Below are 16,895 nucleotides of genomic sequence, written 5' to 3'. Positions count from 1 at the left end.
GACTCAGGCCTAGGTATGCAGTGTCACTAATCATTATTTTGGTTGGGCAGCTAGGAAGTCTACATATCAGACAAAAATTTTATGAGTTTGATGTGGCAGACTCAGGTGGGAAATTTGTATTGCTAAATAACAGCATGATCTGGCATTGTGAAATTTCTTGCATGCATTTTTATAAGACATTAACTTATTTTGAAAACGTCTCTTTAACCTTTATCACAATAGTCTTGTTTTAAAAATAATCCTAAATTTCCCAACAGCTTATGGAGCACTGCCAAAAGAAAGAGTTTCACCAAGTCTCCCCTTTTTTGTAACTGACATTCATTTATGTGGACCCTTTTTGTTTAGGCCATATTTTCAAAACAAGATGGCAACCACAAGTAGATGCATATTAACTTATCTGAGTTATTTTATACCGTGGGTGTAGAAAAATGATCGTCTGTTGCCTTGGTGATCTTTAGTTTTCAGTGTTCTTTTATTATTCAATAAATTTATTTTCATGAATACAGTCTGCTTGGAATGTTACTTATTTACGTACGTTCTACATTATTTACTTTTATATAAAATATAAAAACCAACGAAGAGGTACCTTAAATAAAATATATATGCTTGGTGTTTTTGTGTGCTTAGTTACTCGATACATCTCGATTTTGTTATAGATCTAACATCCCAGGCTGTAATTGCTACATTAAAAATATTTTTCATGTGGTGTGGCCTTTTAGCTGAAGTCGGAGAGTGTTACCAACTTTGTCAGAGCTAATTCCGCCATAATAATGCTGTTAAACTTTTTCAAATGTTCACAGAGTTTTTCATCATATTGAACTGCTTCTGAATCAACTGTTTGGAAATTTGATCCACCTTGGTGGTATTTATGAGGCCACAGTAAAATACTTTACATATAATTTAAAATGAAGTATCGAAAACACAAAATTAATTCTCGAAGAATTTTGACTGTCATAAATCAAATTGAAAATATACAAGTATTAAATAGTAGACCTTTGTTACTTTTATCTTCAGATTCCAATTACTTTAAATTGATCCCTGGTCATTTTTTAATCAGAAGACCACTTAATGCTCTGCCTAAACCTTGCATTTCAAAAATTCTCAATAATAAGACTTTCCCACTGGAAGAAAATTGTCAAAATTAACCAAATAATATGGAAAAAATGGTCCAGAGATTATCTAAATAACTTTCAGCAGAGAAGTAAATGGTTCTTTTAAAAGGACAATATAAAAATAGGTACTTTTGTATTAGTAAAGAGGATAAATTACCTCTATGCACTTCGATAGTAAGCCATACCTATTACACCATTCAGGAAAGCGATAGTAAAATCCCCACTGTTTTTATCAAACCCCTCAAGGACTGATAAAACATGGAATATCTAGCACAAGTATTCTGCATACAAATGACCGAAGTAGTGAAATTGTATTATAATTCCTTGTATTAATATTTCATGTTTCTTCGGCTGTAAAATTCAGTTTGTTTGTTTGTTTGCTTATTGAATTGATAAATCCATTTAATTGTTTAGAACTGACATGTATCTAACTTACCTCAAATTGTATATATTAGTTTTGAATTAGTATTTCAATGTCAGGTGGGATGTTGGCACATGATAGTCCTGCCAAACGAAAACCTTTTCTTTCACTGTCATTGTCTAGTAATGAATCCTGTAATGCAGATGCATAAATATAATTTTCCATCTTGATACTAATATTTTGATAGATTGGTGTATGTTTTGCTTTCGAATGACTTCTAACTGAGCAGTTAGATTATGAATAAATGAAAGACGAATTTCAAAGGAAATTAGTTTTGTTATTTTGTAGTTACAGTACACAACAGAATCTATTAAGTTGCCCATGCTCCTGTATGGTAGACAGTGCCACAAATGGAGCAAATGGTCAGGGAATTGGAGTGCATTTGTACACAGCTGAATTTGCCTGCTCAACATGTCCCACACATGTTTGATAGGCAACAGGTCTGGAGATCTGGCAAGTCAGTCAAGGACATTAATATGTTGAAGACATTGTTGGGAAAGATATGCTGTATGCATCTGAGTGTTGCCTTGCAGAAAAACAGAACCTGGAAAACCTACTAGCATAGCCAGTATGATCAGCTGCAAAATGGACCAGCGAGCAGTCAATGTACCAGTGAGCAGTCAATATACCTCCCGGTATGAAGACAAATGGTAAATGGCTGTCCCAGTTCATTGCTCCCCAGACTGTCACAATATGTGCTCTGTCTGTGTGCTACTGAGTAACAAGTGGTACCCTGGACTTCTCATCTATCTGTCTCCAGACATGTATGCCACAGTCATCAGCACAGAGAGAAAAATGTGTGATTCGTTGCTTAAGATCGCATTCCTCCAATTGAACACTGCCCAATATGAGCGAAAGCAGCACCATGAAAGATGACACACAGCTTATGGTGGAGAGTCAGTGGCAAGCGTCTTAATGGCACCAAGATCTGAGTCTAGCATTGACTAGTCTCCTGCGAATCAGCCCTGGATACCCTGAGCTCCCTGTAAGTTGGAAAATGACAATGACTCGATGATATTCTATCTGTTTATGCGGCCATGGTAGTTCTTCTATTTGTGGGATCATCTCATGCATTAGTGGCTCAGAGATGTCCCGAGCCACTACAATGGCTGACTATGCCTTCACTGAGCCACTGGTTCCAAAAACTGACAACAACCATATTGCTTCAACCAATATGCTGGCCGATCTGCCTGTTCAACCAACTTGCCTCTTTTAGCCCTATGGTGTGACCCCTCTCAAAGTCTGACAATATTTTGTTATGCTGTCAAGTATGTTTTAAAGGCATCTTTCATTGTCATTGTGGTGGTTTTAAATCGGCGTGGTTTTAAATGCTTGTCACTCGCCATACCTATCCTTTTACATTCTAGAAACATCGCACTTCAGATGTGCGCTGTATTGCTTCCCAGTGCTGACTAGTGCTGCAGTTTAATCTTTTATACTTTACACAACTCGCCAAATCACATTTGTATGCCACATTTCATAGCCACGACACGATTTTTTCTGGATGTATATATTTTTTTTGCAACAGAGTGTGTGTGTGTGTGTGTAGATATATATACATACATGTAGTGAGAGAGAGATAAAATTATTACTTCCTATTTTCTTTCCAGTCTGCTAATTCCAATTCCAAATTTCCTGTTGACTGCAAGGTATACATTTCAGGAACCATACCACCAAGTGTATGAAGATGACCACAAAGGTAAGGACCTCTTGATCTACAAAAATGTTGCACAATGCAATATAAAGTAAAATTACAGACATGCAAAAATAAAATATAACATGTTTAAAATAAGAAATATATAACATAGATTTTACCTCCTAGCAAAAATATGTCATGCATCATCAAATACAGAAAAGATACAATTTTTCTATATCAGATATTCTTTGTTCCACGAAATTTATTACCAAGTTGATATAAATTGAGTTACACACATTTATTAACTTAAACACATTTTGATGTGTATGTCAAAGTAAAATGCTAATTAACTTTACCACATTTACATTATTTGCAAAACAGTTTTAAAATATATTGATGTAATAATTATCTGCTTAATTCTGGTAATATGGTAGGTACAAATGATATGGTCATATGGTAGAGAGCAAAAGTCATGAGATATGGAGACTTTGAAGGTCAGCAGGACAACATGCAGTCATCTAGCATATTTCAATCAATCCAATGCTGAAGCACAGTTACAACCAAATACAGTTAAAATGCCCCAACATATTTATTTATTTATTATTATTTTTATGAGCTGTTACTAGGTCCAGATTTTGGCATGAATTACGAATCAAAATTTGAGATACGTCATAGCTGGTTGGCAAGCGCAAAACTAGCAAATATGAATCATGAACCAGATTTGCGAGTTCTGCACACGAATTCACTCCGTTGTCAGGCAAGGTGATGCAGCAAACTCTGATTGTAAGGCAGCAGAGGAATTTGTAAAAATCTCTGCTGAGTTAATCGAAGCAAAAAGATACATTCTCTAATAAGTGTTGAACTGTGATGAGACAGGGCTCTTCTCGAAGAAGATGCCGAGCAAAACGAATATATCAATAGAAGAACATGCCATGTCACAAGCCCATGAAAAATAGGTTGACTCTTGCACTGTGTGCAAATGCATGTGCAACTGCAAAGTCAAGCTACTGTTTGTATACTATTCAGATAAACCCACAGGCTTTATGATGCACAAAGTTTTTAATAAAAAGGCAAAAAAGAAAAGAACTACTAATTACTAAGAACTACTAAGATAATAAAAATTATGCGAAAAGGAGGGGAAGGAAAATTTTGTTTCCCCTCACTTTTATTACTGTTTCTTTTATTATTTTTTTCAGATTTTTATTACTATTTCTCACTTTCATTACTGTTTCTTTTATTACTTTTTCTTACTTTTGTTACTGTTTCTCCCTTTTATTACTGTTTCTATTACTTTTATTGTTTATTTCATTAAATTATCTTTTATTATTATTTAAAAAATATTAAATCAGGTTTTATTTTGTTTATATACTCTATTTGTTCATTATATTTTTCTTATGTTCAAAACATTTAAAAAAAACATCCGGAATGATTTTTGGGGAGCTGGCAAATCACATTTCAATGTGAACAACAAAACTAGCATATTCTATTATTTTAACTCATGACAACTTATTACAACTTTTAACCAGAAATATATCATGTCATCAATGTGATATAGGAAGTGTTTTGACTGTTCTATATTTTCATTACACTTTTAAAATAGCACAAAACTTTCAGGGCTATTTAAGATGCACATTTGTTTTAATAATTCCAAGTACTTGTGAGTAGAATTTTTAAAACAGTAGTAGTTTGAAAGCTAACAATTAAGAATTTGAACACAAAGGGTAACATAGCTGCTTTTTTTTTTTTTTTTTTTTTTTTTTTTAATGAATGGAGTTTCTGGGAGGATTTTGCACAATGTGGTAATGCCATTTCAATGAGAATTTTAACTTAAGAGCTCAATAATGGAATGAATGAAACTCATACCTCAAGGTACCGCTGTAACATACTGAACATGCTGCTAACAGGAAAATAATCTTTTTTTTCCCTTTATTAGGTAATACATGACACATTTTTAAAAATAAAAAAACTGATTTCAAGTAACTAATTTCTTTTTCCTTAAACACCCTGTATATAACATAAAATTCACAACTTACAATATGAAAATAATAGAGTAAATAGGGAACCAAAAAAATTTTAATAAAGTACTTTAATTTTTCACTTCAAAATAAATAAATTTTGAAATTTTGAAAATTGTGAAATTTTGTAGTTACATAAAGAAAATTGTGAAAATACATAGTTACAGAACTTTGTTAAGATGATTTAATTTTTTGTCAAAGCATGCATATATTTTTGGGGGTGTATGCATGTGATAAAACTTCCACTTAACATTAAAAAATGAAAGCTTACTCTTTTTCCTTTACCTCCATACCTGCTTAAATATTCTAAGTGTTTCTCAATGCAACAGCTAATTAATTGTGCCATTTCACATTTCTGATAATTGTTGGAAAATTCCAAAATAGTTTTTTTTCACAGTAAAGAAATAATAATAAAAAAAAAGGCATGAAACTTAATAAAAGTGGCTTTCAAACATGATCAAGTTAAGCAGATCAATCCAATCATGCACATGCAAACAATATACAACAAATCAATTTCCATTTGTAATAACACTTTAAAACGGGAAATCCAATAATTTTTTTTATAAATTTCTAGGCAATAAATTTGATTATATTTTCAATAGAATTTAAACTTTAAGATAAATAAACAAACCTCATGAGTTCCCTAACACCTGGATTGGGAGCCACAATAGTGGAAGTTGGGTAATGTCCAAACCAAATAGTCATATTTCCTTTTGCTTCACTTGCTAGCTTCTGTATATGTGCATATTCATCCTACATATAAATATTTAAAAATAAGTTTATATATATAATTCTTTAGTAACTTGAAAAAGTAATGATGCATGTATATAACTACATAATCTTCAGCATAAAAAAATAACAAAAAGATTTAGAGTAACTCTTCAATAACAGAAGAAAAGTAACACTTCACAACAAATGACTTCTAGCACAGATCAGCTTTTTAACTAATTTTTACAAGTGATTAAAAAAAAAGAAGAGAGAAAGAATGGTAACAGTCATCTTAAAAATTTTTATTATTTCTGCCAGATCTGAATTCAAAAATATATCCACCATTCATACAAATTCATGTAATAAAACACTGATCAGCTTTTTGAATTTTTGCACAGTTTTCTGTAGGATAATTACCTTTTTCCCTTAAAAGGAAGTATAATTCAACTTAATGTAATTTTTGTTAATACTGTTACAAAATACCCAGCCATGGTAAGATAGCTTTCCTGCAAGACAGGTTTAGGATTGCCAGAAAATGGCATGGGAAGGCAGGGTTGCCATAATTGGTGCAAAATCATCCATTAGGCGACAAAACTGGCACTATGCCATAGATAGATCAGGGTTCGTACACATTTCTGGATACGGGAATTAAGTACTTTTAAGGATTTTTAAGGACCATTAATGAAAAAAATTAAGGACCTATGAGCAAACAGCAAATTAATAAATTCAATTAAAAATATTTTCTATGTCTGAACTTATCTTTTGTAATACAGTACAAAGTCTTTAATCTGGACGTCCATAATCCGGAATGATCTATAAACCACACCACAAAGGTACAAACTTTCTCTGTATGCACATAATACCTTTACACATAATACGTTTACGCATGCATGTTTAATGTGTAACGGACGGTATAAGCTAGGCTAAAATTATCTAATTATCTATTTCATTTAATGTTGCAGATTGCGTTGTTCCTTAATCTTCTAATTGGATCTGGCTTATTATTTTTTGCAGACTGTTAGAGCAATTTTATAAAAATTAAGCTTGAACTTTCGATTATGTCAAAAAGAGTTTCCAATTCTGCAGCTGCCATAGGGTACAAAGTGAAAGCATGTTTCAATGTCAATCAAACAAAAAGTGGAATTGCTGCAAAAAATGGATAAAGGTGTGAAGAAAGTGCCAGAGAGGTTAGTGAAAACAAAAAAAAATTTCAATTGACAAGTTAGTCGGTATTCTCGGCACAGCAATTACAGGACTTGAACAGCGGAACTTTGTAACTGAACAAGAAATTATGTCTGTTTATAGAATTAAAGAGAAAGTATTAGCACATAAACGAAGCAACTTAAACAATTCACATTGAAAGAAATGTTTAATAAAGTAAACAAATAAATATTAAGCGTTTTTTTGTAAATTTTGATACCCTTTAGATCATAATTGCTCTTTATTTCATAATTTAATTTTATAATTTCTGCATGCCATCTTACCAGACTTAAATTGATGATCTATAATCCGGAAAAACCCTTAATTCGGAATCGTCGAAGTTCTGACGAGTCCGGATTTGTACTGTACCATCCAAAAAATAAAATAGAACGTAAGTAGGATGCATTATTATTAAACATAACTTAATTAACATAATTATTAATAAGTTTGAGAATGAAATATACTGTACGAAATTTATCAAATAGCATTAAATATTTTACACTTATAATAGTTCAGCATATTTGAAAGAAGATAAGTGGCATTTTATTTACATTTTACTAATAGTTAGCTTCATGTTGATTTTTTTTATGTCTCATTTTGTCACATGCTTGCTCAATCTAGAGGTTTAGTAAATAGGAGGTAGATTTTATATCAAGCGGCATAGGTTAAAATGAGAAGTAAAATTATAATCAGAATGATTTATAACAAAAGACTGACTGTTGTCGCCGCTGCTCCTTGCCTAGAGAGAGACCTGCTGATTAGAACAAAATTGAAAGGCCTGATGTGGGCACAGTTGGCAAGTTAGTTGGGCTCTGTCTGATGCAGTTAGTGTCTTAACTTCATGTAGAGTCCCAGTTAAGGTTCCAATAAGCCACTAAAGCACCAGAGCTGATAACAAGTTGCTTTGTATTGTAGAGATATTAGGTATTTTTTTGGAAGCAGAAGAGATGAAAAATTAGCAACGCTTTCGTCGGGAATCAAACCACAGACCTCTGGAATACCAGCCTAGCATGCAGAACCACTACACCACAAAGGCACGCTAGGAAGGCAGGAGAAATACCTTATATACTCCCTCTTTTAAAGGACGACTGTGGTTTTTAGGGGATCCAACCACCAAATCCTGGGTGTAGAGAATCCTCCTACAACACCCTTCTTTAGTTCTGACGCCACTGTAGAGACATTAGGTATTTTTTGGAAGCAGAAGAGATGAAAAATTAACAACGCCTTCACCGGGAATCGAAACACAGACCTCTGGAATACCGGCCCAGCGTGCAGAACCACTACACCACAAAGGCACGCTAGAAAGGTGGGAGAAATACCTTATAGTACTATTTTAGGTCTCACTAGATACAAAGAATAAATTTTACATGAATTTTTTACATTTTTGTGTTTTATCTTGTACCACAGTAAGGATTAATGAAAGGTAATAACTTGCTTTTATATTCATAGATAATTTTAAGGGTAAGCAGTTAGTTATAAATAATTAAATTAGGTAGTTAGATAACCTTAGTTATTATGGATTTACATGACCACTATTAAATTCTACATATTTTTTAATAATATTTGTTAAAAAGCCCAATTAAAATCACAATCTCATAAAATTTACAGATAAAATACATACAATTCATGTCATTGATTCTTAAACGATATTAGGATAATTACACATCAAAAGCTACAGAACATTTATGTTTTGTAACAACAACACTCAATAAAATATTTATGCGTCTTTTTAATTTTAAGCCTGCCCAGACATTTTGGCTAATTTATATCGATTTCCTTCTCTTTAAGCACCTTTTCTAATAATTAGTAATTTCTCTCAATATGCAAACCAATGTTCTCACTAGTTTCTGCGTGCTTTATCTCCTAACTTGTCAACCTCTCCACAATGTACCTATGAGGGTTTTTGATCTGGTAAAAGTTAAATAGTCCAAACCCCTTGACAGCATATTATCGATATGTCTGAAAGTGGAGCATATTATCGCTATGTCTGAAAGTAACTGCAATATCAGACAAAAGTTTAAATAAGCCTCTTATTTAAAAAGAACTTAAAACATAAAGGCATCTGTGAGCTGTAATTGATGCTAACAAAATCAGTTACAGTTCACGGTGACGTAATTAAACAAGAACAGTCAAATTCAAACTAAAAATGTCGACTAGTGGTCAAAGATTATACAATTTAGTTTTAATTTAACTCTCTAAGCGGCAAGGCCGTATATATACCGCCCAGAATATTTTTTGTGATATCTGTAAGAATGTACATATACGTGCATATTAAAATATGTCAAAGAAATTGAGGTAATATATCAAAAGTACACAAATCCAGGTATGTAATACCAGGAGAATTTTTACATTAAAATCAAAAACATAATTTGTTCTCATAGTAGTTTTGGGAGATTTGAAATTATAGTAAAGGCTGAAATTATAAATAATTGGGAAATTTATATAATAATAACTGCACATATCTTTGAAGAATAATTTTCTTTATGGGTTTAGTTTCTTTCTTCAACACGTTTCCTTTTCATTTTAGAATTTTTGGATTTAATTAAGGATTTCTGTTATTCTAAAAAACACTAAATGCATTTAGAATGTATAGAAAAAGCAACTCATTTTATTTCTCTAGTAATAAGAATATTCAGAAGAAATATGAAATATATATGGTAAAGGCCAGTTAGAGCTGATGTGGCAGAATTTTTAGAATTGAATGACACACCGAACAACAAAATCTATAAATGGCAAAACTTTTAGAATTTAGAGCTGGCATTGGATGCATTTAGAAAGGCACTAGGCAACAGAATTTAGGATTCACAGAGATTGCATCAAGTGGGAAAATGCCTAGTGCCAGCTATGAGTATTGTGCATTAAGACATATTACATTAATCTTTTAAATTGTAAGTTTTCAATTTCTTTATTAATAAAAAAATCCATTTCTATAATGCCTGCCAATGTGATAAGGTTACAAGCATTTTTGATATTTTCCATGCTTGTGTCTAGTGAAACATAGAGAAAATAAAGGGAAGATAAACATGTTAAGATTCTAGTATCAGAAGTAAAACATTCAAATATTATGTTTTCATTGTTCTTCCAGACGTTCTCATAAAAATGAAGAAATTCATTGCAAACTTTCTGTAAAATACATCAATTATGTGTTGATACCATGGAGAGATTTTTCATTTTGTCACATATTTCTCAAATCTTCTAGAATCGTGGGTCTATAAATCTTGTCTTCAAATCTTTCTAAACTTTCCAAGCTGCAATTTCTCGAATCACTAGACACAAGCATGGAAAACATCAAAAATGCTAAAATTCTAAAAAAAATTATCCCTACTAATTGTGTAATAGCAAAAGGCCAGAAATAGTTTGGAAAAAAAAAAGGGAGGGAAAAAGTGTAAAATTAATTTTATAGATAAAAACTGATGCATATTCTAAGAATTATAAATACTACAAGACAATTACATAGAAAAAACTCTTACTATGAAAAAATTAAAAAGACATTTTTAATTAATTACATAGCTAATTTTGCTTTTGCTAAGAGCTGTTTTGTAAATAATTATACCTTGTTTATTTTTGAGATTCAAAATATTGTATAAGTTGCCAAAATGAAACTTTATAATATGACATCGGAAAAATAAAAATGTTTTTTTAATTATTTTTTAAATATAATTTCAATATATTGCCATCATTTTAATAAAATTTCTCAACGTTGCGATGTTTTAAAAAAAAACGTCGAAAAATTCTCAGATCTCGGAATTAAAAATTTTCTATAGAAGCTGATCTTAAAATCACCAAAATGTTGATAAGTCGCCAAATTTAGAACCATTTACATCCCAAAAAGCGAAAAATTGTTTAAAGCCTTTTTATTAGAAAAAAAAAAAAAAAAACGAATTTTGCTATGCTTATGTTTCACTTCTTACTTAGAACCTCAACTATCCCATCACTCTTATATTAGAAACAGAAACAAATTATAACCCATGAACCCATTCAAAAGATACGTCAGTGAATCGTCAAAAATATTCCTCCAAAATGCTAATTCACACTCAAAATGGCAGTCGTAAAAACAGACAGAAATTTCAGATGATTAAGGACCATCTGCTGATTTTGGCCAAAATTATGGACTTTTAAGAACCAAAAACCGATTCCAAAAAATCTAAGGACTTTTAAGGACTGTACGAACCCTGATTAAGTATGAATTTTCTAAGATATGTTGTCACAACTTAATTTCTTAACAGCTGGAAAATTGAGCTTTGAGAGAAAATACAAAATTTTTTTTCTCTCCTTTTCATAATCCTGTAAATAGCATACTACAGCATAATAGCATTATTAAATATTATTCTGTACAAAATTTATTATTATAAGTTTAGTAAATATATTATATTATCATTTAAAGATACAAGAAAAAGTACAAGATAAGCATCAAAAGCAGGTTGCATGATACCTTTTGAATAACTCCCAGAAAATTAAAAGGTCGCTTTGGTCCAGGATTCATACATGCATCAATTCCAATAAAATCATAGACTTCAGTGTCATGATGCAGTGTATAACTGTATGATCTTCTATACTTATTACCTTGGGCAGAGAATTTCCTAAAAACATTCCAGAAATTAAAATGTCCATAATACTTGCACTCATATATTTTCTTTAATTCTGTATTACCACAATGCATTTAGAACACAAACATTTCATCATGTACTCAGTCCATGGACATTTTGATAAATCCATTGATCATTTATCCAAAATTTAGTATATTTCACATGCTTCACAAGTCAAATTTGTACAGGTACATACTACTATATTTCTGTCTTTATTGTACCTATAACTTACAGGCATTATCCATCGTGCAAAGCCATTTCTAATTATAAGTGTTTTTAAAAGCAATGCTCTCCCTCCTTTTTTTATGACACGTCACGCATGTGATGTTGAGTAAATAACCAAAACTCTTGACATTTCCACTAACAAACTCTGCAAATAACTTATATTCAAAACACATAATAAAATCAAGAAGCCAATGACAGAGAAGGAAATTTCAACGTTTAAATATTTGTGCTACAGACAACACACACCCAATATTCTGCCTTTGGCAAATAGGTGGTGCCCTTGCTGCAAGCTGAGAAAAATATAAAAATATTTTGATGCTTGAAATTTGTAGAATGAGCAAAAGTAAAATATTTGATAAGATTTTCATGGCCACTACTGTATGTGGAAATTAAATAAAACATGTTGAATTTTGTTAATAAAATGTTGTTTTGCGCAGTTAATTATCTTGGACTCTAATTGACATTAATGATCATTCCCATGAATTCAAGTGTTCTATGAATTTTAACTAATGATAAAAACTGTCCCAATCAGAACATAAAAATGTATTAAATCATCATATCACATTTTCTCACAACAATTTTCATGAGAAAGATATGTGTACTAATTTAATACTTCCAGGAAGAAAATATACTTTTGTCATCAGCTCATTTCGACTGAGGCAAATTTTTTCTAAACCTAAATATATCTTTCAGGTTAATTACTTCAATAAACAAAGAATGAAACAGAATGAAATGCTCTAAAAACTTTTTATTGACAATACTTACTTTGAAAATAAGAACACATTTGTAACAGATTAAAACAGCACATTTTACTAAAGGGTAGTCAAAAGGCAATGTTGCCATATATAATTTTTCTGTAGAAAATAGGGTTGATGCATCTATCCTTAACAGAAAAGATCCCAATAATATTATAACTACTGCCAATAAGTGATATTATTACAGTCGATGTTCCTTAAGCTTCTAACAAATGTAAATACAGCAAACAGTCATTTGAAGAAAGTGATTTTCAAATACAAAGTATTTTAATATTGTTTACAAGACCACTATTATTCTTAAGAGTAACAAAAATGGAACTTTCCTATGTATCCTTTAACATGAAAATATTTGAGAATAATGCACAACAGACAACCCACTGAACAGTGAATACCAGAGTCATATATATAATTTTATATCCATCTAAAAATTAAATTAAAAACATTATTACTATTAAAACAATAACATTATACATTACTATGCATTTCTATCTCTTTCACTAAAATAGGAATGAAAGACTCGCTAAAAACAGAAAAACAGTGTGCATATATGAACCGTTCAAAACCTAGACCTGGATAATAAAATAAAAGAGGACCAAATCATCTCGTCTTGGCCTATTCAACACCACTGTGAATGTGTGTGATAGTATAAAGGGAAATCTTGAGCACAGCAAAATGAATACATATTATATTCAAATATAATGGACCATGAAAAACATTTAACTCCCCTTTCAATGAAAAAGATCACAGGCCAGGTTTTCTTATTGCCATTTCTTAACATACATTTCCTGAAATTTTACTCCTGAAAACAAGATGGCATTTAATTTTATATTATGCATAATGTGAGTTTCCTTACATTAGAAATTAGATAAATTAAATAAGTTTTGATTTATCTATTAGCATATGGAGAATAGAAGCATAAACATTTTTAAAAAAAGACCCTTTTTCAAAGGAAAAATAATAATACTTTCACATAATCTTTATTTACTATTTGATTAAATTTACAAAGAGATACATGTACATTAAACATAAAAAAATTAGCATCTGGTGGATGGCATGTACTGCAATAAAAGCTCATACTGTTCATAGCACTAAATCAAACAGGTTATGAACAAGTGCCTGAGGAATAACACTCCATATAGCTTATTTTAGCCCCAAATTGATTTGTATTAGCTATGAGATAAGTGGAGTGGACTATTTTGTGGGAGTGAATCGCATCCCACAAAAACTCATACATATAAATAGACAACATGTATGATAAATGGGCAGGCCAAGGAAGGAGCAGTATCTAAAATGCTGAGAAGTCTTGAACATTTCTAGCAGTTCATAGACAAATATTGTCCTCTTAAAATACACCTAAAGGAATGCACTAAATGAAAGGAATGACTTCTGGCTCCATAACCTTTCAAAGGAAGGGGTTGCTGGTGACAGTACCTTCAATTCTTAAGATAGGAGATCACCTACCACACCCAATGGCACCCTGGCCATCACACTTTGCAAACCCTCACCATGGCATAAAATATTGCACTTTAGAAAATGGCATTCAACCCTATAACATCTAATGCATATTTGACCATTGTCATTCTCCACATCGAAGTGGGATTCATTGGAAAAGCTAATCTGATGCCAATTAGAGTGCTAGTGGCTGTACTGATGAGCCCACTGTCACCACAGACATCAATGATTTAGCATCAAGAGGACCCTGCATAGAGGAAAGCATGCATGTCATCTATAGTGTGGCATTTGCTGGTGAACTATTGATGATGAGACTAGCACACGTGCCGCAATGCTCCAATCTTGCATCAACTGCTGAGATGAAGGCACTGTCATAAGGATGAGGCATCAGTCATTCCAAAATAACAATAACCTTTCATAATCTAATGCCAGTTTTGTGATTTGTCCCTCTTGTTCTCTTCATCCCAGAGATATTTTTAACACCACTAAGAGCATATTTCACGCATTGAAAATCAGAAATACACTTTAAAAAACTAGCTAGACGTATTTTCATGCATTTAATTTTTAACAAAGGTTTAGCTTAAATGCATAGCTCCCCACCGAAATCAACAAATAATATTTTTTTCTACTCAAAACACCACCAAGACATTTTCACCCGACTTCTCCACAACAAAGAATATAGGCGTGGCACTGCGTGGTGCCGTGCTGACTCAGCGATCATGGCCAGAGGGCAGAAGAAAGAAGCTGACTAATGAAATTGAAGTTTCATTGTATATTTATGAGCTCTGATTTCATCACACATTCCATATTATTGGATGGCCATTAGAATAGTAGAATAGGTTATCGACACACAAATTGGTTTGGCTCGGTGAAATTTCACATTATGAGCTGGAAAAATCTTTTCCACTCTTTTCAGGAAATTAAAGGCAAAGTAAAAGCATACATAAAGGTCATTAATTTTTTAAAAATTTTTCTAGCATGATTTTTATTATGCCTTCAAATTATTTTTATGCTTATAGTGTTAGCATTTTTAATTTTTTCATTATTCTGCACTAGTCAGGAAAAAAGTACAAAAATAAAATTTTAATTCCAATCTTCTTTTTAAAAAATCATGATCTTCACTAGTCTTACAGCGTAAATCTGGGTGTTTTATTGCTATCTTTTTGTTAAAAAAACAACAATTTCATCACGTTTTTCAGTGCAAAAATTGGAATCGCATCGATTCTTGGCAACTGTGATAAATAGACATCTCCTTGCGATCTTCTAGTGGCCAAATCAGGACTTAACCTGGTTATATGAAATTAATTCGTCTAAGAGTCACCCCATGCAAAAATCGATATTTAGCTGACATCTATCAATTCAAAAATCAGTATTTTGCATAAATTTTGAGATTTTTACCGATTTGGGGGCAAAAATAAGTACTTTTTCGGATTGTGCAAACCCTGCTGTAAATACTCTTGTTTTTTTGAAATATTCTGTAGGAGACAAGTATAATATTTGTTATTATTATTGTTTTAATTTAATGGCGTGAGATCACCAAACTCATTACTAATTTTAACTAAATGTCGCTCTTAAAACGATTGTAATTTGTATTCGCACTTATAAAATAAATTCCTTTCATATAAAAATTAATATTTTAAGCGAAATTAAGATTGCATATGAAGAAAATTTTAATTTAAGAAATTCCATACAGTCTGCAAAATGAAACGATTCTACAAATGATCAGCTTTTAGGAGAAGCAAATCAAAAATATTTTTTTTTCTAACTAACTAATTTTTTAAAACTATTTAATTCAATAGGATGGTCCCCTTGAGACCAAAGCAATTATTCCAGGAGAAAAATTAATTTAAATATGAGTTCTAAATCCATCAAGGCGATTTTTATAAAAAAGCCGTCAAGCCAAGTGTGAACCACCTCAGAACCATCAGCTAAGAAACCAAAGATTGATGAACAACCAGAAGAAACTACTTCTAAACATGATAAGTTTTTAAGTAAGTGGCTTAAAGAATTTCCTTTGGTCCTCCTCGATAAAAAGGAAAATAAAATGTTTTGTAAAACATGTCAATCTGACAATACGAAGAATGGTGTGGGTGTGATGGGTTCATCATGTTCCAAAGAAGTACTCAGTCTCGCCACAAAAAAAACTACAGAACACAGGCTTTTTTTAGATGCCAAGAAAGATGCTAAAGCCCTTGAAAATATCATCGAAAAGAAAAAAATCGACAGCAACAGATGGCGATTTGGCAGTGTTCAAAACTGTTTACACTATTGGAAAAAAAGAACTTCTTTTAACAAAATTTAAGCCTTTAATGATGCTTATGAAATCCTATGGAAATGAGACTGTGAAAGAGACTCACTTGAATTTATCTCAAAATTGAGTTACAGACATAACTAAAGCTATTTCGAAAGTATTAGAATCAAATTTTGATGAGGATGTTTCCCAAAACCCCTATATTTCTTTAATGATAGATGAGTCAACAGATATTTCAGTTGACTATAAATTAATTATATATGTGAAATATTTGAAAAACAATGAAAGTCAGAACAGTCTTTGGGCAAATTTAAAACTATCGGGTCAATGCAATGCAGATGCACTGAAAGAAATAATAATAAAGTTTTTCACCGAAAAAAAAGTACCTTTGTTGGCCTTTCAACAGATGGTGCTGCTGTTATGATGGGAAAAAATAACGGACTTGGCAAAAATTTTCAGGATATGATACTTGGTTTGTTGCACTATCACTGCATAGCTCAAAAGCAAGCAATCCTATAGACAAGGGCTCAGGAC

The 16,895-nt window shown here is 31.7% G+C and overlaps 1 protein-coding gene across 1 annotated transcript in view; it reads right to left on the bottom strand.

Annotated features, from left to right (window-relative positions):
- Positions 1-16,895, bottom strand: part of LOC118192581 (transmembrane protein 62-like) — a 98,376-nt gene that overhangs the window by 60,842 nt on the left and 20,639 nt on the right. Inside the window, exons 5-7 of the mRNA XM_035363578.2 lie at positions 11,525-11,672; positions 5,816-5,937; positions 3,126-3,248 (exon numbers count right to left, since the gene is read on the bottom strand). Of these exons, the coding sequence (XP_035219469.1) occupies positions 3,126-3,248; positions 5,816-5,937; positions 11,525-11,672 (393 nt within the window). The remainder of the gene's footprint in view (positions 1-3,125; positions 3,249-5,815; positions 5,938-11,524; positions 11,673-16,895) is intronic.

The sequence above is a fragment of the Stegodyphus dumicola genome, chromosome 4 (genome assembly GCF_044657685.1).
Source record: "Stegodyphus dumicola isolate Sdum_Otavi_A_Nest chromosome 4, ASM4465768v1".
Classification (NCBI taxonomy): Eukaryota; Metazoa; Arthropoda; class Arachnida; order Araneae; family Eresidae; genus Stegodyphus; species Stegodyphus dumicola.
Note: the sequence above shows the minus strand (reverse complement) of the source record. Positions and strands in the feature narration are given on the sequence as shown.